The sequence below is a fragment of the Bacillus rossius genome, chromosome 1, assembly GCF_032445375.1.
Source record: "Bacillus rossius redtenbacheri isolate Brsri chromosome 1, Brsri_v3, whole genome shotgun sequence".
In the NCBI taxonomy this organism is placed as follows: Eukaryota; Metazoa; Arthropoda; class Insecta; order Phasmatodea; family Bacillidae; genus Bacillus; species Bacillus rossius.
In genome coordinates, this window is record NC_086330.1 from 24,042,139 (window position 1) to 24,067,938 (window position 25,800).

At 35.9% G+C, this 25,800-nt stretch overlaps 1 protein-coding gene across 6 annotated transcripts in view; it reads left to right on the forward strand.

Annotated features, from left to right (window-relative positions):
• Positions 1 to 25,800, forward strand: part of LOC134533177 (lysine-specific demethylase 3A) — a 411,862-nt gene that overhangs the window by 353,866 nt on the left and 32,196 nt on the right. For 4 of the 6 annotated variants that reach the window (XM_063370546.1, XM_063370569.1, XM_063370561.1 and 1 more), the window contains one exon: positions 16,468 to 16,714. In XM_063370546.1, coding sequence (XP_063226616.1) covers positions 16,468 to 16,714 — 247 coding nt within the window. Of the gene's footprint in view, positions 1 to 1,818; positions 2,103 to 4,553; positions 4,770 to 16,467; positions 16,715 to 25,800 lie in introns of those variants that run through there. The other 2 variants (XM_063370577.1, XM_063370585.1) reach the window with 2 other exon arrangements.

Sequence of the window (25,800 nt, forward strand, 5' to 3'; positions counted from 1 at the left end):
AAAATGAGAGAAAAAATTACTATTATGTTAACTATACCATAAATTATGCACTTCTATAAGACCCCACTTTAGTAATTATTAAGCAAATGACTGGGGCGGTGATATTTTCAAGGCAATGCTTTTGCAAGAAACCTGCTGCTAATTAAAAAAAAAAAAACATAAAAGTTTAAGATCTGTTCCAGTCTTATTTTATTTTACCTCGAATTAATTCTTCACACTAAATGATGCCAACCTGTTAAATGCACTTAGCATTAACAAAACATTTTCGCCAATGATTACATAAAATCTTTTAAAGCAAAACGGTGTGATATAATTGACCGGATAAACAATTAACATTGCCTGGTATTTGGTAAGCCATACTGTAATATCAAACAAGCCAGGTGGTAAGGCCCAGTTGTAAATCACGCGCCAGGTGGTGAAGACGAGGCCAGTAAATTATACTACACCTTTGCAAACCTCAAATATTTCAGCATCGCAAACACCTGGAAATCTGAGCCGACTTACCGTCCTGTTCTCTGCAAATAATTCATTTTGTTTTTTCCTGTTACTCTACTCTGTTATGAATAGTGGATAAATAGGTTCCGTAAATTATTAACTTTGAATATATTTTCCTTCGTTTATGCGAATCTCTAATATCTACAAAATGAAAACGGTTTTAAATAAATATTAATATTTAAGTACATCACGGGCCAGTGTAGCTGAAAATTTAAACCCAGATAAAAGGCTGTCCCTGCATTGTTCACAGGAGATAAGCCGTGAAGTAGGACAGATAATAGGACAGATTAGGGAAGCGTGGGCAGTCGTCTCAACCACAACAATGCCTGGGTAACGGATACGAATTTTTGTTGTTAATTTATACTCATTCTGGCCATTAAAATAGCATCGAACTTTCCGCCGTAGCTACATTTTCTTTGGCCATAGCATTAGATTTTTTTCAGTGCCTGTAATGGACTGTCCACAGAAAGAATAAAGCCATTTTTAATAGTAACTGCATTTCACTTAGACGTGAACACGTGCTAGTTCTAGACGTCGCTACCAAATATATTTCATTTCCTGTTAAATGTCCTCGAAGGTATTGCTAATTATTTAAAACGGCCATAGGGACGACTGGAACCAAGATATTTGCTACAAAAAGGTACATGCGCATTTTATTTTATTGAAGTTAATTTTCTTATATGTTGTGAGAGTGGTATGTATGTGATATCAGTCTTCGTATTTGTTAAACTAGTTCTCAAATAACTAATTCAGTATGTTACTGTTATTATTTCACGCATTTACCAAATTTCTAGGTGGTTAAAGTTTGTCGCAAACGAGTTACAAATTATCGCAAGAGTATTTTTAGAAGCTCTTGCCCGCAGAAATAATTTAATTCATTTGTAGTTTTTGAAATCATGATTTATTATTTGTTACTTCAGCATTTTTCATAAAGAATAGAGGAGAAAGTGCGAGAGATGCTTAGCCTTGAACACTTACCGGATAACATGACGCGCCGAGTGGGGTGAACGAATTCGCCTTGCCAAACCAACATTTCGCAATATTTATCGTCCCTGACATGCTATTACTATTAAATAGCGTAATTATCCCATCTCGGTTTTGTAAGTCGCGGGTTAGCGGAGAGAGCGAGTTTATGTTCTTGTTGTATCGTATCTTGTGTGTCGTTAACTCGTTTGGATTGTCTCGCGTTTTTTTTCTTCTGTGCTGACGGCCGTCACTTCCCCTTCTTTTCCCCTCCCTCCATTACCCCACCCACCTCCTTTTCCATGCCCTGGTCGTGTGGACGTAATCAGGCCAGTTCAGTACAGTTTTTCTTTCCTTGCACGGACGGACGGACGGATGGTTGGTTGCTCTCTCCCCTCCACTCCTTTACCTCGTTTACCCTACGGGCGCGGCGTTGGTCTTTTTTTTTTTTTTTGTGGCGCGCGTGTTCGGGCTCCGGACGAGTCCCACGACTTCTCCCCGCTACTTCCGCCGCTTGACCTTCACGCGACTCGCGACTGCGACCCGGCGCGGAACAAAGGCCCGCGCCATTCGCCAACAGTCACCGCCGCTGGCCACGTGACATGTCTCGGCGCATCGTCCTCGTGGTGTCAGTTGGAACAGGTGTAAGACTGATTATTTTTTAAGTTGAAATTTGTGCAGGTGCGAGGGAAAAGACAATCGAAAATGTGGAGATAGCCCGGTATTCACTTCACATAATACACATACGTATGTGCATCTGTGAATATGTACCTACTTATGGCCAGTGGCGGATCCAGGATTTTGGTTTGGGAGGGGCTTGACCCAGCTGAGGCTAGGCTTTATCATGGCAAACACTAAAACAATAGTGGACCCAGATGCTTTTGGAGCTTGAGCCTCTTAGACGATCTGGATCCGCTATTGCTTATGGCTGTTAAGTCAGCAGGAAAAATAAGTATGTACATACTTATTTTTCTGCTGACTATAAACTCCACTATTCATAACACTGTAGAGTAACATGAAGAAAACGAAATGAATAAATTGTTTGCAGGAGCGAGAACAGGACGGAAAGTCGGCTCAGATATCCAGGTGTTTGCGATGCTGAAATATTTGAGGTTTGCAAAGTTGTAATATTAATTTACTGGCCTCGACTTCACCACCTGGCGCTTGATTTACTACAACTGGGCCTTAACCACCTGGCTTGTTTGGTATTATAGTATGGCTTAAAAAAAAAAAGTTTGTTTTATCGTATTTGGTAAATGTCTCGTATTGAAAAAAGAAAAAAAAAACAATCTGTTTGATTACCGATATATTTACAAACAAACGTTCATATCCTAAAAAATTATGCTACGGGCTGCTATGGAATGTTCTCTGTAATAGCTTGGAACATATTCCTGTAGTTTCATACTTTTTAGTTTTTAAAAATGTTGAGAGTCTAGTACGACCTTGAGATAATATTCATAGTTTTGTTTTCGTTGTAATGTCTGTGAAGAGGCAATTGTTTCCTGTTTCGGTGGCGGGAGCGTTATCTATTGCCAGCGTGCTAAACTGCGCGCGTAGCCCGTGCGGCGGTTGGCTGGCGCGGCAGACGGTCGCCATCTTGTCAAGATGCGCGCGCAGCTGGCACTGGAACGCCTTGTTGGTGCCTGTCAATTTTTTCTATTGTCTCGTTTTTGTAATCCGCGTGACCTTCGTCGCTTCCCCGCTCTGATTCTTGCCTACTTTTCTTTTGGATCTTCCGTAATTGTGACCATGTGTATATATGTTTTTTTAATAATATACATTGTATGACGCAGGTATTCCATTCAAGCTTTGTCACATTATCTGAACGCTTGAAATATTGCAGCATTTGTATATAAGTACGCACTTATATGTTAGTGACATTTTCACGTGATCAATATAGCGCACAAGTCGTAAGGATACGTTAATTTTGAGTTTGTCATCTAACATGATTCCCAATAACCCTTCTTGTACACACAAACTTGCATATTGAATTGCTTTTATGTTTCCTGTCTTCTATTAAATGGGGCGATTTAGTGATTGAAACGGTTTTGAAGGTATTTATGTACAAACGATTGTAGACTAGCAATTGTAAACCATAGGCAACGCAAGCATGCATTGTTCGTTTCAAAACATAACTTAATGTTTTGAAATCATAGCAATTGAGGGGGTTCGGTTGAATACATAAATGATTAAGAATTATGTAATATAATAAAATTACTTTAGAAAACCTTTTTTATATCCTTTTACAGGTATGAATTAATGTAACCTTTATAGTTTTACCTTCATAATTTAACCTGTAAAGTTAACATTTAGTTTGTGAAATTTTTTTAAAATTAAACCATAAAGGGGTGCTATTTAAAAACTTACTTTATAAGAGGTTTATGTCAAGAAAAATTGGGAATTAAGCAGATTTATAGACGTGGGTGCAAGTTTATCTCGGCAGAAATTGGGCCTATTCGATAGCTGGTGTTCATAGAAATAGCTTTGTTGTCAAAACACCTGCTCTGGCGGTTTCAACAGCAGCAGTGAGAGGGCGCCTGTCCTTGACAGGGTGGGTGGACTGTCTGCCACGTTGTCTTGTGCCGCACACCTGCCGTCAGCGTGGCAACAGTTCCCGTCCGCCCCAGCCATTTGCCGCAAGCATCCTGCAGTTTCTGTTGGGCCGCGAGTGCCCTAGAACTGCATTCAAGTGGTGTACCTTCTACCAAATTTCTCTTTGGCTTCTTCCTGATCCTGCTTGTTAATAAATGGAAAAAAAAAAATATCTGTTCATAATTATTTTTATGTTGCGAAGTGTTTTTTTTTCCTTTCTATACATCCTGGCATGCCGGTTTGGAAACTAGTTGCGACGGACCTGATTAACCGAGACGAGCGGCGTTGTTGCAGCTGTCATGCGCTTCGCCGCGCGACTTGGCAACGCCGCTAACCGATTGCGAGGCGGGGCCGCCATCTTGAATAACGATCCGGCCGAGCTTTTTCCGTCGTTAGTGCTGCCGCTGCGCTGGCTGGGCCGCCGCGGGGAGGGGGAGGGAGGGCGGAGAGGGGTGGCAGCTAGCAGAACGGCGGGCGGGAGGGAGGGAGGGAGGGCCAGTGTTCTCTCGCTCGCGGCGCGGTCGAGTTGCCGTGTCCTGTTTCCCGTGTGTCGCGGTCCGTTGCGGCGGTCCAGATGTTGCACCGCAGATAAGATTAGGGAGCGAGCGCGTTTTATCTCCGCAAGCGGCATGTCGCCGGGTGTGCGCGATGACACTTCCAGGCCACGGCCCTTACGGCCGCGATGACCTCGTCGGAGCAGGATCCCCCACTGAACACCAGTAAGTCGCTGCCCTTTACGTAACCTCACTGTCACATCTCCACATTGCAGTCTTAAGAAGTCAAGTAGATTCAAGTGTGCATTGCAACTGTGAAGTATTTTTTTTTTTTTAAATTAACCGGGGGCGCTGTTAAAGGCAACAAGTGGCTTTATCTAATGCGATAATTACTTGGTGTTTATTAGTTCACAATCTCTGGAATTTTTAATAAATTGTACTAGGGTGTAAATGCGTTAATACATGTTGTTGAGCTGTCTGTCTCTTTGTTCGTGAAGGCAGGCAGGCAGGCAGGCAGGCAGGCAGGCAGGCAGGCAGGTAGGTGTTGGTTGTGAGTGCGTCGTCAGGTGGTGGTGTGCACATTTGCGCCGTGGCTTCCCGTGGGCGTGTATGCGTGCGTGCGTGCCAAGTGACGGGCCGCTTCCAACAGAACGATCTCTGCTGGCTCAAGGACAACCTAGTACAGTCTGCACCTGGTCCGTGCGATTATCAGAACTGCTGGCTGTGGGTCCCCCCCCCCCCCCCCCCCTCCTGTGAGAATTTTCTAGGACAGCCCTTTCGTGTTGTGCATGTACAGCCAGTGATACTACGTAAACATGCATTACTTAACACTCGTGCCGTCTTAAGTTACGTGGAAGCAGCCTGTTTCTTTTCTTGTTCTACCCATTTAAAACTTTTTTTTTTTTTAAATTAAAAAACCCTTTGCCTGTTAATAGCAGAGGTGACACCTGTTACCAACTCTTACTATCTTAAATTAGTTGAACCTAAATTCATTTGAATGCAGAGGCATAATTCACTTATGACAGTTGCTTGGAGGCTCATGTTGAGGTCATAAGCAACTTTGGTTATTCTGTTTACTGACGTGTATACGGAACTAAAAATGAAGTGATATTTAAATATAATTTTATATGGAATTATAAGTATAACGTATCCTGATACCGACATGATCTGACTTGACTAAATCGTCCTAAATCCAAATGCAGTTCAACAGATCCATGATTTGTACAGGTATAGCATTATTTCTAAAGGAAATAGTTTTATTATTAATATATTATATAATCAATCAGTTGATAGGTAATACTCTCTCTATAAAGAGTTGCTTCATAATATGACAAACAAAAGTTTCAAAGTGCTCTGTACAAGTGCTAATACAGGCAGGGGCATAGGAACCGGGGGGGGACGTGTCCCTCTGAACTTTTTGGGTGGAGGGGACTGTTCCCCCCAACTTTCTAGACCGTGATATTATTATATTATAATATTATTCTGCCCAACTTTATTTGTAATTTCTTCACTCATCAAATTTTATCTTAAGGAAACAATAATAATTTTAACATCGATGTATCCAATGGTTAGGTACAAAAACTGCTTAAAAAGTGCTATTTTTGCACTTTTAAAATCAAAATTTTCCTGTGTAAGACCCCCGGACCCCCGTCTTAGTAAGAGGGGAATGGGTTTACATGACATCAAAATCATTATTTGTCCCCCCCCCCCCCCCCCAACATTATGAACACAGCTACACCAATGAATACAGGTCAATATTCTGATGGATATTTAGCACAAATGAAGGAATTTTGAAGTAAGTGTGCTGGTAATTCTGTAACAGTAAAACTGTGTTGTGCTAAACAGGAACAAACTAAATTATCCTGGGTAAGTACAATTACAACTCACATTGCAGTGAATTTATTTATTCAACTCACCAGCAAACACAGTCCAAATTGGTTGCTCCTGTACAAATACAAAAACAGTATACATAAGGGTCATTCCATGAGATTTCAACCAGGGTTGGTTGCTGCACATTTTTTAAAAATTCTGAGGATTTATACACTCATTGGTACATGTTTTGAGAGATCAAAACAAATTTTATAAAAATTTATTTCCTATAATTTTTGCGTAGGCACCTGTTTGAAGATGGTGGCGTGTGAAGATTTCAGCATTTTCAAGCATTTACGAAAAATGCTGTAGCTCCTTCAATTTTTATCGTAACAACTTTTTAAAACATACATTTTACTCAGCTCTAAATGCTGTTTAATTTTCGTTATAAGCATTTCCTGCTGTGATAATTAACATATTTTCTGTTATTTTTCAAAGTTTATCAACAAAATTGACTTTTCTTCCAACTTTAAGCCTAAAACCTTCCATGAAGGACATAAAACATTCCAATGATTTCTTGTATGTGTATACTACAGTATTAGTATTATGTGGCAGATAGGTGAAAATTGGGGTGTTTTGAGTCCTTTCATATTTACAGACTGTTAAAAATTGAATATTTCTGAAATTTGCAATTTTCACCGTGATTTTTTACGGTGTGGGACACATGTGAAAAATTTAAAATTTACACAGAATGTAGTTCTATTGAGGTACTTTAACATACATAAAATTGGTGAGGGTGTTTTGCAAATTAAAACCAACAAAAAATCTTGAATTTAGTAAAAAAATCAATATTCACAATACTCTAAAACATTGTGGAAGATCTCGAAATAGACAACACAATGTATTTAACTCAATAGAAAATCCATAAACATAGACCCTAAATAAAATTGTTTGTTCATATTCTCATTATGTTAGCAGTGTGTATAACGTTTTAGTCAATTTTGACAAGTCATAATGTTATTGCCAAACCTAGGAAATGTTCATTAGCACAACTTTAGGAAAACATTTGTTACCAGTCTATTTCTTGAAATATTTTTTTCTGGATTGTAGTCTGTGTGCCAAAACTTCAGTCACTTCATTTCCAACATTTGCATCAAGGCGTCTTCCTCTTCCTGTCATAACTGAAAATTCACAAACTGTTAAAACACGTAGGATGTTGTCGAAAGGCATCCGAACTTGGTCGTTTCTCGATTTAAAAAATGAAGCAGCTGGACCATGAGGATGGTAGAAATGAACATCACAGTCGTCCTCATCCATGTTCACTTGCACAACCTCGGCAACCCACCAGTTTTCATCGTAGATGCATGCAACAAAAGCTCCTTCTTTAATTCCCTGTGGTTTCACCGGGATGAACTGGGAGTCAAATGTATGCTCGACCTTCACATCCTCGTATTTGACTGATTTGGATGTGATAAAACATCTAATACATCCTCGAACTTCAAATGGTAAAAATCTATGCTTCTGTCTTGTTCCTGGGACTGTTTTAGCATTTTTGAATCTATTTTCCAAAAATGCCTCATTTGAAACTATTTCTTTGTTTTTCACATATAAGAAGGCAATTCCATTAATATTTTCTTGACAAAATGCGAACATATCTTCTGCAGTTAATATCTGACCCGTTGTGGTTCTTTGCAAGGAGGCCTTTGAAACAAGGCGTTTGACGGTCCCGCCAATGCCATCGCATGGACTTTTACCATGTGATGTACCAAAGAAGTTCCATTCAGCTTGAAGGTGGAAGTCAATCTCATGATAGCAGAGGTTTATAAGGTTTTTTCTATTTTTGTACTGGGCCCCTGCACCATCCGAAAAGTATATAATTTTATTTATTTGTGGAAAATCCTCTTTCAATTTAGCGATCAGTTTTTGTTGAAAAGCATAAACAGTAGCTGTTGTATGCTCCAAACAGTCACTTATGAAGCAAAAACATTTGGATTCCACTGAGCCTTTCATCTGATCCCTGTAATATAAGATAAAAGGGTGAAGGGTAGCCTGATCATTCACCCAATGGAATCCTTGAATGGCATCTTGCACAAGAAAGGAAAAATTCTCTGCAAAATCTGCAAGAACAATTCCTTCAGTCAAATCCAAGTTCTCTATTTTGGTTTTGAGGTAAGCAGATTGAGTTTTTGCTACAAAATGATGTCTCTTTAGGTTCGTCAGCTTTGTAATTAGATCCTCAATATACTCATCATTAGTTTTAGTAACACTTATGAGATCTGCCCTGTCTGTGTTCACCCACTGTTTGTAAGTGTAAGTGACACTCTCTATAAAGTCATCATTATTGCTACACTCACCACTTTTTTCTTCATCTTCACTTCCACTAAATTCAGAGCCTTCATTCATGGCTTTCAGTTCCATTTGCAACAAATCTGTTAACACCTCTGGTCCAGGGCAGCTGTCACATTCACTAAGCATGCATTCTTCCTTTTCTACATCACACACAATAGATTCAAGTAAATCCTTGTAATTTATGTTGAGCTTTGCCCCATCTAACATCAACTTAATGTTCTGATGAGCAAGGCAGACACAGACAGAGTGAGTGCCACTTCCACCAGCCAACACACACCACCTAGGCCTAAGCTCTGCAAATTTAGAAAATCCAATTTTGTGATTTGTGTATTCACTGCGGAAGCTTGCATACAGCTCTTTCAAGTTACAAAGAACTAGCCTTTTCTGTTTGTGCTCTTTTTGTCCTTGCTCATTTCTTATGGAAATGTACTCTTTTTTACCTGAACAGATTCTGCTGTTGTCATTCTGTTCGTAGAAGTTCACAACCTCTTTGACTGTTTCATTAGTTAGTCTGTTACACTTCTTGTGATCCGTGCCAGGTAGAATTCCATGCTTCTTGACAAGTTTCCTAGTAGTTTTGACAAGGTAAGGGGTAGCATCAAAATATTCACATGTTTTAGCAATCGACCAGGATTTTGGTGCCAAACTTAGAATCTTTACCTTTTCAGAAAAAAAGGATGGTTGCTTGAACTTTTCTTTTAAACAGTTCAACAAAGTACTGTAATCGTCCTCTGGTGGTAGTGTTTCACTTTCCTCCACTGTGCAGATTTCAAGAGAAGTGGAGATTTTTTTCTTGAAAGCTGAAGAAATTTTGTTGGCTTTTGTGTCTAAGGCTCGAGGTCGGTTTTCAATGCTGAGTTTTTGTATTTTAACAGGTGACACACCCAATGTCTCGCAGATCAAATTTGCCTCAACTAAAGTTTCTTCAACAGGATGATAGAGATCATCTTCAGATGATTCCTCTTGACATGTTTGTAAATCCACTATTCTTTTCTTGCAGGAAATGCACAAACTTTTACCAGGAATCAATTTTAGACTTGGATTAAGTATTGAATACCTTGTTGAAAAATTCAGAGATATTTCTTTGAGACCCTTAGAAATGACTTTTTTATGTACACTGAATGGATCTGAACAAGTTTTCCCAAACAGGTGAGAGAATTTTTCCAAATACTTCTTCTCATGGAAAGTACAGATTGTTTCAATGTCACATTGTTGTAATCTTAGATTCAAAAGGCTTTGATTCTTCTCACTTAACTCACTAAACCTTTTTAAATGGTCTGTAATATTTCTACCATAGTCTTTCTTGTGGCAGTCTTCACTCAAATAATGTCCAATTGAACACTTCATTTTAACACAATCATGTAAAATAATAGAAAAACTCACTGTAGGATTTTCATTTCATACATCATCCAAAACAATGCACCTATAGCTATATAAAAAACAAAACAAACACTAATATCATAGATTAAGCATTATGTAAAAGAGTTGCGACAATAAAAAATTGCAAACTTTCATAGAGATTACATTCCTCAACTGGCATTATTACTACCTCACACTTCTTATTTTTTTTCTTTCTGTTTGACAATCTCATTGCTTTGCTGAATGAGAATAAAAACACGCCCTATAGCAATATTTTTATATTTGAAGGAATAACATCACTTATTACAGAGCCACTCCTGTTGTAGAAGTTTTCCTTGTGTGTTAATTACCAGTAGCTTTAGAAAGATTTTACAGAAGAGACATTATGCATTCTCATTAGGTGTTTCAATTTTCAGTGCAGATAACATTAATTACTGTTATTATTTTATTTATACACTGCATTGTATATAAGTGTTCGCAGATCATCTTAAGCATTGTGTTTTCTTATTTGTGTATTGTTAAATTAGCAATTCCCAATCTAAATAAATTCTAATTTTGAGTCAGTGAATAGTGATTTTCTGCTAAATTCAAAATTTTTTTTTGGTTTTAATTTGCAAAACACCCTCACCAATTTTATATATGCTAAAGTACCTCAATAGAACTACATTCTGTGTAAATGTTAAATTTTTCACATGTGTCCCACACCGTAAAAAATTACGCTGAAAATGGAAAACTTCAGAAATATTCCATTTTTAACAGCCTGTAAATATGAAAGGACTCAAAACACCCCAATTTTCACCTATCTGCCACATAATACTAATACTGTAGTATACACATACAAGAAATCATTGGAATGTTTTATGTCCTTCATGGAAGGTTTTAGGCTTAAAGTTGGAAAAAAAGTCAATTTTGTTGGTAAACTTTGAAAAATAACAGAAAATATGTTAATTATCACAGCAGGAAATGCTTATAACAAAAATTAAACAGCATTTAGAGCTGAGTAAAATGTATGTTTTAAAAAGTTGTTACGATAAAAATTGAAGGAGATATAGCATTTTTCGTAAATGCTTGAAAATGCTGAAATCTTCATACGCCGCCATCTTCAAACAGGTGCCTAGACAAAAATTAAAGAAAATAATTTTTTATAAAATTGGTTTTGATCTCTCAAAACATGAACCAATGAATGGACAAATCTTCGGAATTTTTGAAAAACATGCAGCAACCAAATATTTTTTATTTGGTTGAAATCTCATGGAATGACCCATAACCAAACGTACAAGGAAAATGAGGTACAAAACAATTATGAAGGGCAGATGTGGATTTACAATTTATCACACACAACTGTTACAAAATGGATACAGTTAAAATATTTTTTAAAAAAATAAGAAAAACTACTTACTACATAAATATACTAAGGAATAAATGATTAATTTAAATTTGCAAGTTTTTCTAAGATACTATCTGCAGTTATTATTAACTTATACTTCTAAATTAAAGTACTTATAATAGCTATTATAATTATCAGAACTAAGGCTGACAGAGCAGGGCTCAGCTGAAGACATCAGACAGACCCTTTAAGCCCTTTGTTGAGATGCCTACTCAACATGAAAACCCCCCTTCCCCCTTCTTCCTCCTCAGACACCTTCCTTGCTGCACACATGTATCTAGGTAAAAAAAAAGTGATATGTTAAATTATTAAGACATAATTTTACTAAAAGTTATTGTACAAACTACATAATGCATAAGCAATTTAGAAGTAGACAAGATCCCGATACCATGACAATATTAATGACATCACCGACATGGTGGCACTGATGTCATTACCGTCTCAATGTTCTTATAGGACAAGCACGGGTATATGGGGGTTTTGGGCAGGGAGCATTCACATGTTTTTTTTTTTTTGTTTCTTCATGAAACTAACTTTCTGGAATCATATTATATACTACAGACACTACCTATTCTAGTATAGATCACGAGAACAAAGATACATTTCCCGCTGTATCATATTGTATGCTATAATCCCGCCCGGTTTAGCATATGTTGCGATACCACATTAATTCATTTTCAAACTAATTTTAACATCACTGGTATCGTAAAGAATACTTTTCTAGTATATAACACAATACCATGTATGCAGTGGGGGATCCAGGATTTTGGTTTGGGAGGGGCTTGACCCAGCTGAGGCTAGGCTTTATCAAGGCAAACACTAAAACAATAGTGGACCCAGATGCTTTTGGGGGGGGGGGAGGGGCTTGAGCCCCTTAGCCCCCTCTAGATCCGCTACTGCATGTATGTAATATCAATGGTGTCATATTCTACACTGCAATCCCACCCAGTTCAGTATATTATGCAATAGCACATGTACAATTTTATGTATTTTTTTTTTACTTTATTTTAACTTCTCAGGTATCTTAAAGTATACTTCAACCCTACCCTTTCTAGTATAGAACACGTTTTGACGACTTCAATATCTCTACCTTATTGTAACGTATACACATACATTTTGTTTTTAATTGTCTGACCTATCCCCACCAAAAATTTTGCTTTGTGTTTATTAATTTGACAACTTCAAAACTACTCTACCTTAGGAAACTTGGCCATTTTTAACATTACCTAATTTTTAGATTCACCTAACCGAAGAAAACAAATATTTTACCTAACATCACAAATGAAACACATCTCTCACCCAACACAGACTATGAAAAGCACATAAAACACTGGTACAAATCCCAAACATTAAAAAACCTATAGAGCCACTTAATCTTCTTTAGCTTTACAGACAATATTCTTGTTAGCTTTACGGACAATATTCTTGTATATATAAAATTTATGTAAAATGTAAGTTATTCCATTCCACTTATTATTTCACTCCTACTTGTATTTATTTTTATGCTATTTAGAATTTGACTGTACCAATGTTAGACTATTTTTCTTTCTACCTCCGTTCAAGTTTATCATTGGCCAGTTTCCACAACGTCATACATTTCCCATACTTCCTTTGTGACTGATAGAATTCATCTGTAATAACTGCATCATGTTGAGAACTTGACCTGCAATTTGTATGACTGATACAAGGTAAAAAGTATGCGTTTAAGGCAGAGTATCTTGCTTTAAGAGAATCAATATATATCTTTGTAACATTTCATGATAGTTAAATTGTGGATCTTGGGAATGGAATCTTTCAAATAATATTTGATTTCCATAAATTTTGTGAGGTTGCATGATGTCTTCTGGCATTGAGCAAACTTTGTTTCATGTATGGTTTTGTGGGTTAGGTTATTTGTGTTGAGGAATATATTGAAATCAAGTATGGAAAAGTTAATCCTACAGGATCTATTCATACTTATCGAACTTAAAATTGTTAATATGAGGCTTTTAAAATACCTTTATATGCAATGACTTTACAAGTTCCTATTGTATTCAGTACTCATGTTCTCAGTTAACAATCAGTGCAGTTGAAAAAGGTTGGTGTATTATATTTGTGTACTGGACTGAAGGATTTAAGGAAAATATAGTTCCAGTACCTCAATACTGCAGGGTTGCCACTGGTCCCTAAAAGTCCCTATTTTTCCATTGTTCCCTTAAAAGTCCCTATTTTTTGATAGGTCCCTAAAGTCCCTTTTTTTTTAAATTTTGAAATGGATTCATTGGAAAATTAACATATTTATTTAATTTTTTATGAATGTGTCATGAACAGTGGCCATCAACACGCTTCCACACATCCATAAAGTTTTGCAGCTGTCGAGCTACATTTTCCTGCATCTTACTACATGTAAGTTTTACAGTATTGATATTGTTTTATTATTCTTTCAATGTTTTTATTAAAAAATATTGTGTGAACAAATTAAAATTTTATGGGGGAGATAACATTCTTAAGCCCCAATGAAGATTAACTGAGGGGCACACATGCTCCAACTTGGTATAGGTAACACAAGTTGTTTGTAGCATTTTATTTCAGGTACCTTCTATATAGCTTATAATCTAGTTGCAGAACATATAATGACAAAGTCGTCATGACTTAAACCAATACTGAAATGTTTTCAGTGTCTTCAGCCTAACAAGAGAGTGTTAGACCAGAGTTCACTTGATATTGTTACCATCAGCAAAACTCTTCCATTGAACATAAATACAAACCTGCTTTTTGATGAGTGGAAGTTATTGCAGTCAGAACCAGATCAAGACATAATTGACAAGTGTGAAGTGAGAATTGACAAATACTGGTATCATTTCATGACATTAAAAAATGCTTTAGGGTCTCCAAAGTATCCAACAGTTTCAACTGTAGTCGAGCTGCATTGGCAGTATCACATGGAAATTCAGATGTAGAGAGAGGGTTTTCAACTTCAGTGAGAATTTTAACAGAAGACAGGTCTTTGTTGTCAGAACGCACTCTCAATGCTGTGTTAATTGTAAAGTCAGCCTTAAAAATATATGACAATAAGCCACATTTGGTACCTGTGACAAGAGAGCTCCTGAATCTTGCAAGGTGTGCTCATCAGAAATATTGTGCTTATTTAGAGGAGCAGAAAGCAAAAAAAGGATTGGAAGCAAAAAAACTGGAAGAACAGAGAAAAAAGGTTGAAGAAAAGCAGCATACTATAATGTTGGAGAAAAAAAAGATGTCTATTTTCCAAGCTGAAGAGAAGTTGAAAGATTTGAGAAATAAAAAAGAGAAAAAAAGGAATACTGCTGAAAGGTTATTTTCAGAAGCTAATAAAAGACTTAAAGAGGCACTTAAGTCAAATGATATTGCTGCTTTAAAAGAAGAAGCAAGTCTTGCACAGGCAATGATTGAAGGGGTTATGAAAGTCCAGAATAAAAGTTATGGTGGAAAGGGAATGGTATGAGCAAAATATATAATGTTTTTTCCCTTAAATTAATTTATAATCAAAAACAGCATTTATTTGCATTACTTGTTAGTAATATTTGACAAAATGTTTCTTAAATATTTTCTAACACTGAAGATTGCAAGACTTTAAAAGAAAAATAATAAATTGACATTTACCGCAAAACTTCAAGGTAAATTCAACTATAAAGTATAATATTACGGAATGACATACACACATTGTATTTTTGCTCATTGGGGAGAAGGGTGACCATTCTTTTAACGACGGTATACTGGATTACTTGGTATGCTGAGTTAATACTTTGTTATTTGTTGTACTCGACCATAAAATTGTATGAAAAATTCTAGAAATGTTAAGGTTTCCGCAAAATTTCAGTCCCTAAAAAGACCCTAAAAGGTCCCTTTTCTTATTCTGTCAGTCCCTAAAACACCCTATTTTTGGAGGTCCAGCTGGATGGCAACCCTGATACTGAGATTAAAATTTTACACACACTTTCATTGAAGGTAGTAGAAATACTAATACTTTGATAGTAATTACAAACATGAGACATTTTTATTTTGTACATTAAAATTTTTTTAAAACCACAAAGAATTCTTTATTTATAATAACTATGATTATATAGCTTTATACACACTTTTACGTGACCTTTACAATGTAAAATATGAAATAAAACAAATATTAGCTTACCATTTCTCACTGTGAGGCTATGTGTGTATGCATTGCAAATCATGCCTTTGGTTTTACATAAGAAAATAGTTTGTGGGTACCAAAACTTCCGAGTTTGTCAGATAAACAACAGTTTTGTTTTGAAACGCCCTACTCCCAACAGCCCCTCAATATACATAGGCTTCGAAATTGTTTGTGAAATTTGGAATTGGGCTATTACACATTAATTTTGTGTTACTCAAACCAATTCACAAAATCGATAATGTTGCCTTAAAACAAGGTAGGAACATTAAGTTGTTTCTTTAGTGGGACAATTAGTTAGCTTGTTAGGGAGAATTTCTTTATCACCAAGATAGCTGCCAGAAGCGATATATAATATATTAATATTAGGTTTTTTCGTGTTACACTTGAATTGGTGCAAGTAATTTAAGAATATTTCCAAGAAAGTTAACCAGCATTCTTTTAACATGCTTGTCAGAATTATCTAGTTTTAGTCTTTTCTATATAGCTTCTTGAAATAATTTTTATAGTATGACAAACATCAGGTTATTTGGTGCTTATTATTATTTTTATTAATTAGCTGTGACCACGATGTAAATGTGAGTTGGTAATAACAAAAAAAAATAATTACTTGACCACTACATTCATTGTATCTGAAGGAGGGAAAGGAACACCCGTGTGCAGGTGCAGTGATTGGATTGGAGTTGATCTGCATGTGAGCAAAGCGAATTGATGAGTGTAGATAATCTTAATATGTGGCAAGTCTGTGCATGTGTGTGCATAAAGTTGAGCAGCGTCGCGTACACTAGCTTGTAAGCAGAGGAAGTCTAGGTGGTGCCAGATCCCTCGGTGTAGTGAGAGTGAGAGTGCACGCCCGCGCCGTGTGCTTGCAGGGAGAGGCAGGAGCTGGTGGAGAAGCAGCGCTCGGAGCGCGAGCGGCAGGAGAGAGAGAAGCTAGAGCGCGAGCGGCAGGAGCGGGAGAAGCTGGAGCGCGAGCGGCAGGAGCGGGAGAAGCAGATGGAGCGCGAGCGTGAGCGGCAGGAGCGGGAGCGAATAGAGAACCAGCGGGCCACCGAGCAAGCAGTGCACAAGCATTTCGAGGAGTCCCTCCGCCTGCTCCAGCAAAAGAACAACATACAGGTAGGCCGGTCTCCTCCGTTGTGCTTCGCCTTTATCACAGTTTCTTGTGTTTTTTATGCTTTTTCGTAGATTCCTTGTGACATGGTGGCTCCAAGGATCTTACAACACTTACATCTTGTCACGTTTAGGTAATTTTAAGTCAACCTTCAAAGAATTCCTTGTGCCACTGTTTTTTTTCTATGTTATGGCAAGTACCTTTATTTTAGTTCTGCTTTCATGGTATCAAGTATAACGTGAAATTATTCTACAGCAGATTCTTGTGCAACATGTGTAACATCTTGGCTCTCGTTGTACAGCATTTGGTGGGAGTGATGTTGCGACTGTGATGGAAGTCGAGGAACGGAAATGGGTAACAACCACGGTGCTGCCATCTGTGTCCGATGGCGTGAACCAAAGTTCACAAAGATGACAGGAAACTTTATAGTATTAAATGTTAATAAATTTTAACAAGATTGGCAGTACTATTTTTTTTAATTTTTTGTAATAATCAGGTCTAAAGCTGAGTTTATTATTTTTTCAAGTCTTTTTTTGCTTTTATCAGTCATTTTATTATACATTTTAAAATTCAGAACAGTTAATCAAATTATAAGTCGACTTAGCTGTTACGGCAGCAAATTTTAGTGATCAGTGCGGCAACTGTGTGATTCACGCCTGAAATATAGTTGGAAACACAATTTGTGTATATTTATCATGCTCAGCTTCATTTTAAAGAATTCTACATTAAATTATATGCTCAAGGCCCGATTTTTGGATTATAAGCATATTTGCTACACGAGAAAACACAAATTTTGCTTGTTACCGATGTTAGATGTTGCACATCACTGGCGAGTTTTGAAAGACTAGCCCAAATTTTTTTTGTTCTGCACTGTGGTTTAAATGAGCAGGTTTTTTCTAGTTGAGGATATATTATCACAGAAATAACTCATTTTTAAGGCTTGGTTTGTAGTAGACCCTTTAGTAAAAATTGCAGACATCGCTTTGAATGTAAATTTTGTGTTACTACATCTTAACAGTTATATTTGTTGTTCCTATCTGAATATATTCTATTTCATTTTCAGTATGCCACTGTAGGAGAGTGTGATTTTGACTATTTCACACAAAATCATTCTAGATAATTAGATAAAATCAGCTGTATAAGATTTCTTTATGTTTACATGTTCATGTATATTTCAAATGTCTAAAACTTGTTTTCTTAAAACCTAATAACTGTAAGGTACCTTACCAAAGCAGATATATTGCTATACATCAATGTAATTCATATTATGGAACTTCAATTGTAGCTTGTAGATAAGAAGTAGGGTTTCAGGATAATGATTATTTTAAAATGTCCATAATAATTATTTATCTTTTAAGATAAAAACCTATAAAATAAAAATCTTTTCAGAGGGAAATATAAAACTGTTAGGATGTAAATGGATGGCCACAAAATTCCTCAAAATTTTGTGTAATTTTTATAGGACTCTCTGATGTATTCATAGAGAGGCATTGCCTGATTTTCTTGAGATTTTTACCTGCAAGACAGCCATTATTCAGACAAGTATGTAGTAATAGAAATGGACAAAAAAAAATTTCGTCTCACAACCTGTTCATCACAATCTGTATGTTCATGTATATATTCAATGAAACACTATATGCACTCAAACATTCTTTTGAACAAAATAAAATTTTATGTTATGAATTATAATTTGTCATTGCAATTAAAATAAAAAATATTAGTTTAATAATTGTTTTTTAAATATTTTTTATTATGACTAATATTAATTTTAGTTGGTTAGGCAGTAACATTTAAACATTTGTGCTGATGGTTCAGAGATCAGAGCACCCGATAGCCATCTCACACAATGTGAAAGGCAGAGACACACTGCCTTTCCCTTCCTCCTCAGCTTCTGCAGGTGTTTACTTGTTTCTGTGGGTGGATTCACAGTTCACACTCAGCTTCTATGCAACTTGTTTGGATCATTTTTGTTAGGGGCCAAGACAACTTTATTAACTCAGCTATTTTGTTTATGAAAATTAGTGAGATACAGCGCTGAAATAAACATTTATACTCACGGTTGACAGACTCTTCATATCATGATATAGGAGATACTAGGAGTGAATGAATTGTTATCCTATATTGAGACTGGTGACTGTTACATGGGTATATTTTGTAGAATTTAGGTGTTTTATGGTTAAAGTTAATTTTTGCATAATATGCCTAATGCCTACAATTTATTTTATGTAGGGTGCCATTTGATGCCAAAATTGTTTTCCTACATCAGTTTTTTGCTGCATATCTTTTTATCTTGAATCAACACACTTAATGTATTTTTTAAGCATTTAGTTAATTTTTTTTTGATGTTTGTTATTCATTCTTCCATTGCATTTTAACTGTTGCTAAACTTATATTATTATGTATCAGCAAATGCATTTTGTCTTATTTAACTGAGCATATGTACTCTTGCAGTTAACTAATAGGTTGTCCTGGATTAATTTCTGATTGGCAGCAATGATGTTTTGTTTCCAAGAAGGTTGTTTCTTGATGTCTTCAATGTTGTGGCAATTCTTTTTCTGTTAGCTTTAAAGTGCTAAACAAGTTTTACAAATTTATTATTATTATTTTTAAGCATGGATTAAAATTTTAGTGTATAAAATGTATGTTTTGAATGTACACTTTTTTCAAATAATTGAAATTATCCTACTAATGTTATAAAAGCGAAGGTTTGTGTGTATGTTTGTTACTCCTTAACGCCCAAACCGCTGAACAGATTTGGATGAGATTTTGCATACAGCTAGCGCAGTACCTGGATTAACACATAAGCCACATATTACTATGAAATTCCATCCCTAATGGAGTGAAAAAGGGGTAAATTCATTTTTGTAACATAAAATCGTAGGTCATAGATATACAAACTGTGAGTGTGTGTCATATTTCTATGTCTGCTGCTATACTGTCATATACGTAATATGGTCTGGCAACTTCCTATCCTTCTCCTTGGTGAGACCCATCCGCTTAGTAGAGCTTGCGGCGGCTAGCGAACTAACGGAGATATAGAGGTAAATAATTATACACTGGTAGAACAACATCTGCAGGGTTCTGCCAGTAATAAAAATTATTTTGCACACTTGACATTAAATTAAGAAGACAATTACTGTCTTCATCTGATTTCGAAAAAAAACCTCTTCACCCTGTGTTCAGCTCTGGCAACACCGGGTACTGCAGCTAGTGTCTTATATAGAATATAAAAGTGTGTGTTTATTTTATTAAAGTTTTTTTTTTATTTTTTATAATTTTTGTGTGTTCATAAAGTTAATTGTTGCTTATTTTAAATTTTGTGGTAATTTTTTTACAATAAAATTGAGGATGTTTTTCGTATAATATTTGTGATTTTGAACAGCTATTTTTTTTTCATCATGACTTTAAGATAAACATGACAATAAGCACTGTTGTTAGTTTGACTGAGGTGTAGTACTAGATAAAACATGCACAGAATCTCTGCTATTTTAGTTGTGTGGCCTGTGTGGTACACTTTTTTACTGCTTATGACTGGAGTTATATCCACACACTCGTGTTTCGGCTCCTGTTTGTTATTGGCCCCCAGATTGGTTTTATGCAACTAGCATGTCAAATTTTTGTTATAAATTGAATGCAGATTCTGTTATAAATTGAATGCAGAGAGAGCGAGAAAGAGTTCAGTTTCTTTTCTATAGATTTTGTTGAAATTTTCATATGGATATTATTTCATTGGCTGATAAAGAACTTCTAAAAATTTTGCTGAAAGATTTTAAAACAAGATTTGTGGATTCTAGCTGAAACTTTGGCCCTTCAGCAGTAATCTAAAATACTTGTTCAACAGATGTGGATTACATCCTGATTCTATATTTATTTAGACCATAACTTTCATGACTGCTAAATATTTTCTTTTGGTCATTGTGCTTTGTTTGATACAGTTTGGATGCTACACCATATTTTTTTGTGCTAGTAGATTCAGTCGGTTCTTTAGCTGTTGAAAGAGGTGATTTAGTGTACCACTAATTTTGATTTCCCTTTACCGTTAAACAACCTTGAAATGCAGGTAAACGTAACCCAAAACTGTGTAGTGCAAGGTGCTTAGAATAATTTATGAGTTGAATAAACTTCAATCGACGTTAGTTTAAAATTATCAAACTTCAAATTATTGAGTATGTAAAGACTAAAACAACATTTTAGTTCAAAAGTGGTGGATTGACAATAGGTTTTTTTTTGTGCCCTCCCCATAAGTGGTTGTGTGGTGGGGCGTGAAGGTGGTCGTGAATCTAGACGTGGAATGGAGCGGCTGGTTGTGGTTGCCCCTGGTGCGGGTGTCGGGGCTGCTAGAAAGTTGGCGGTACTGGTTAGACAAGTCCCGCCTCCTGCCTGTCTGCTGGAGTGTTCTGTTTGTTCGCTGCTAGTTGATATCCTTGGGTGTGCAGGCAAGACGTCAGGTGGCTTGACTTTATGGCTGGCAAGTCCTGGTTTTAATCCTGGCCGAAATTACTTCTCACCTAATTATTTTTTTTTGTTATTTTTATGTTTCATCCAAGCTAGAAGAAGGTATTGCCACTTTGAATATTAATAAAAATTATTAGTAATGAGTATGTACAGTATGCTTGCGAAGGCATACCACTCTTTTCACTGCAGAGAACCATTGTGATAAAGCCATGGTTTTTATGGTGCTTGAAAGTCTTTAATTTCCCAGTGTGTGGTTTCAAGGCTTTAAAAATCCTTACATTGATTGTGGCCTAGAAAAGTCTTTAAATTTGAACTAGGCGAAAATAGAATAGTCCTAAATAAGACTGAATTTGTTGAGGGGCCAGTTGTGATTGTTACTTAATTTTTTGAATATGATTCTTATCACATACAGTAATAATAAATTTTTTAGAGTTAACAGTAGCTACTGAAGAGTTCCAGGAATCTCTATTGTATTTATTGTATATTTTTACTGTCAACATTATATTGATCCAGTTCGAATGCCTTATCTAACAGATTTTAACTGAAAAGTAGATACAGTTTACAATCTCATATCGGTGTAATAAGTTTTTTCCTTGGAAAGTTACTTTTGAACTCTTAATTCTCATAATGGCAACCAAAAATATCGAAGAACCCTGTTAAGCATTAATAAAAAAAGTTACTTGTTGTGAAATTATTAATTTGTGTTAAAGCTAGAATTCAACAAACAATTCAAAAATATTTTTACATTAATTTAGAAGATGTGGTTGGATGTAAGTCTTCAGTGCTAGTGTTTCACAATGTATGTTATCAGAGCTGATAAGTGTGCTGGTTCTTAGTTCCCCATGGCTGCTATCTTGTGTGTATAGTGTTATCTTGCTGAGACATTGTAAAAGTACCAAGCACTGATAGTCAGGTTAGTAATTAGGTAGTGAGGCTCTGAGGGTTGCATATTTTCTGCACCACGTCATCAATAGCATTTTCTCATGTTCATCATTAATGAGGCTTCCTAACTTGAGATAAGATAAAGATATTAGTGTGTGTTTGCTCTGTGTTAACCAAGAGAAAGGCAGGCTTAAATAATTCTTATTTTTTTTCTGGAAAGTGGCGGTTAGATAAGATAAATATTCTGGTATGAAATGTTGTTTGTTGGTTTTCAACAAATTTTTTTCATGAACTAATAAGTTATTAAAAATTTTTATGTTTTGGCACCTATACATATAAATATGTACTAGATTATTCAATTGTATCTTTAGTCATAAAATGACCGGTGAATTTACTCAATTGTCTTTCTCCAGTTAATGAATATCTTTAAGTGATAAATTTTAATATTTTTACTTTTGAATCTAGGCAAATTTTCCAATAATTTCCACTATCTCATAGGGTTCTGTAATCTAGGGAGCATCAGAATGTGTTAACATACTATTCTGTTCGAGGATTCCAGTATAGCATGCAAAAAAAATTTTTTTTACAGTGTTTTATATGTGCAAGGTTAAGGTAGTTTGATTGCAACACATAAAAAATTACGCCTTTGCCGAGTATGTTATATATATATATACTAGCTGTACCCTGCCACGTTTCGCTGTGGCACATTGTGATTGAATATTTTTTTTTGTTTTTCCACTGTATGCGTAGATATAAAGACTATCTGGTTTTCCGACTTGGGAACACGCAACATACAGTTGTCCATGTAAAAAGCAATCCGCATCTAAATCTAAACCACACAATTCTAAAGATTGACCTTGAGCTTCATTGATTGTGATTGCAAATGCCAATCGAATTGGGAATTGCAATCTTTTAAATTGAAATGGTGTATCGGTCGGGATCATGGGTATTCGAGGAATGAGGACATATTCACCTTTGAAAGGCCCCGTTAAAATCGTTGCTTCCAGTACGTTATTAATTAATCTCTTAACTGAAAGTCGCGTGCCGTTGCAGAGTTTTGGCTGATTAATATTCCGCAAGAGGGTAATTGGCACACATATTTTCAATTTAAGTATGTGTGGTGGTATCCCTGGCTGATCAAGTGATTTTAAAAATTCCGTAGAACATATTAATTAAATATAAAATTTAAATTAAAGGTATAGGGTCTAAGGAGTTCAAAAAATGAATAGCCTAGAACCATCTACATGCAATCCCACATCAAGTGGTGATAGACCCATACAAAACATAACCTCTACTTACGATTGATGCAATTGTTGTTATTGGCGATAGAACATATTAATTAAATTAAAAATTTAAAAAAAATGTATAGGTTCTAAGGAGTTCAAAAAATGAATAGCCTAGAACCATCTACATGCAATCCCACATCAAGTGGTGATAGACCCATACAAAACATAACCTCTACTTACGATTGATGCAATTGTTGTTATTGGCGATAGAACATATTAATTAAATTAAAAATTTAAAAAAAATGTATAGGTTCTAAGGAGTTCAAAAAATGAATAGCCTAGAACCATCTACATGCAATCCCACATCAAGTGGTGATAGACCCATACAAAACATAACCTCTACTTACGATTTGGATAACGGCGCAGCTCAATCGAGACACGATCACACTAAAGTACCTCATTCATATTGTATATATAGTCCCATACCGGTAAGCTTAGTCATTTTTTAATTATTGCACCTTACAATAAAATCATTCTCATTGTATATTGCCATTTCCCGCTCGCTTCACTTGACATAGTTTTTTCCATTGCTAAGAGAAATCCTTTGGCATGGAGAAACTTTTCCATAACAGAAAATTTGTGTTTTTTGTTTTTATTGGTGAGAAAACACATTAATAAAATGGCGCAGTTACTTTTTCGCGGTTGCGGGTATGTTGCTGACGTGAAAAGTAGATAAAAACAATCCTTGATGCGGGTTGTATATAAAAAAAATATATAAAATATATAAAATTTCAGCTCGATCGGTGCAGAACTTTTTGAGTTTTTGAAGCGTACACAAACCAACATAACATTTTTATAGATATAGATTATAATAGCAATATATAAGATATAAGCTATAAGATAAGAATTATTTAATTTTCAAATGTATTGTACGAAATGTATTTTTTAATTTAAACATATTTTTATCAATAGAGTCGAAAGAATATACTTTCAAATTAAATAAAGTTTTTTATTCTTTCTTGAAATATATATATATATATATATATATATATATATATATATATATATATACATATTTGTGTAAATTATAGTCGTCAAGGCACAATGGTCGAGTAGCCTGATGTGCTTGAACTTCGACAATATGGTACAGCATCGTCGAGCGTGGTCACAACTAAGTTGGGTGACCATGATATTTAGTTATAGAAACTTTTTTTTCCGACTTTTCCGGTGGATTTTCCCAAACTTTTATTTCATATAAACACACTTCTGTTAAGATGCAATGTTCTGTAAAAATTTCAATCCAAACCATCGTATACTTTCCGAGTTTTGCGGCCAAATACATACGGAAGCTAAATTTATATATATATATATATATATATATATATATATATATATATATATAATCATTGTAATTAAAAAAAATAATCATTTGTTCAAAGGATACTAGTTTTTAGTTTTAAAAAATAATTACCACAACTGCAATATTGTTTAAAGATAGCTAGTTTTTCCTCAACTGAAGTATTAAAAAAGAACACTTAACCCTGTGATATCTTAACGTTGTTAAAAAAATTCTATTAAAGAGGTCCGTGAAACAGTGCTGTAATTGGATCAGCAGGTATTTGTAGACCCGGTGCATTCACAGACGAGAGAGCCAAACTGCCGATCGTGCATCTTCGGGTTTTTTTTTTTTGTTCATTGTAAATAAATATGGCGTTGTTGATAAAAGGATACTAATGGTCAATTAGGTTAGGTTAGCTACATTATAAATACTTTAAAATAACATTGCGGGCGGTTGATTTGGTTAGGATAGCTACATTAAAGATACGGAAGAAAAAAAAAAAGCACGAACTTCGGGGAACTTCGAGTTTTGGCTCTCTCGTCAGTGAAAAGAAGGCTTCCCCGTGCATCCGTGCTGTGGCTGGGAGTGCTGTCCGCGCGGAGCCTCCTGGCGGCGAGTGCGGCTGCCTTATCGACAACCGTTATAACCTGTTTACGAGTTCACGGCCGGGTGCGGCGGGCGACGAGAGCGTGGCTGGCTTTACTCCGGACCGTCTGCACGGGGTTTCGTTCAACATGACATTTGGGCCCAACCTGTCGCACCCGTGTTTTTCGTACCATGCGCGTCTCTGCCTGAGGACGGGAGCAGATAGCAGTTGAGTTCCCGAAACGTCGCTTTGTTTCTGTTTTTGGAAAAAACTATTGTGTTTGTTTCGTCTTTCCGTTTTTGTGGTGTTTTTTGTCTCGTTTCAACTGTTGTGCTGAATTTTTTGGGGGTTCAATTCATCATTTGTGTTTTTTTTTTTTTTTTCGTTCTCTTAGTCCAGTTTTCTTTGTTTTTCTTTGTTTGTTGACCATATTCCTGTCATGAGAATATCATGTGGTGTATATATCATGTTGACAACAGCAATTTTTGCTTAATTTGTGTTTTTTTTGTCTTGTGGTTTTTTTTGTAGTTTTCTTCTACAGACATGCATGTGCTTAGCAATGGCGTATGTCCAAAAGCTTACATCAAGTCATGCACTCCCATT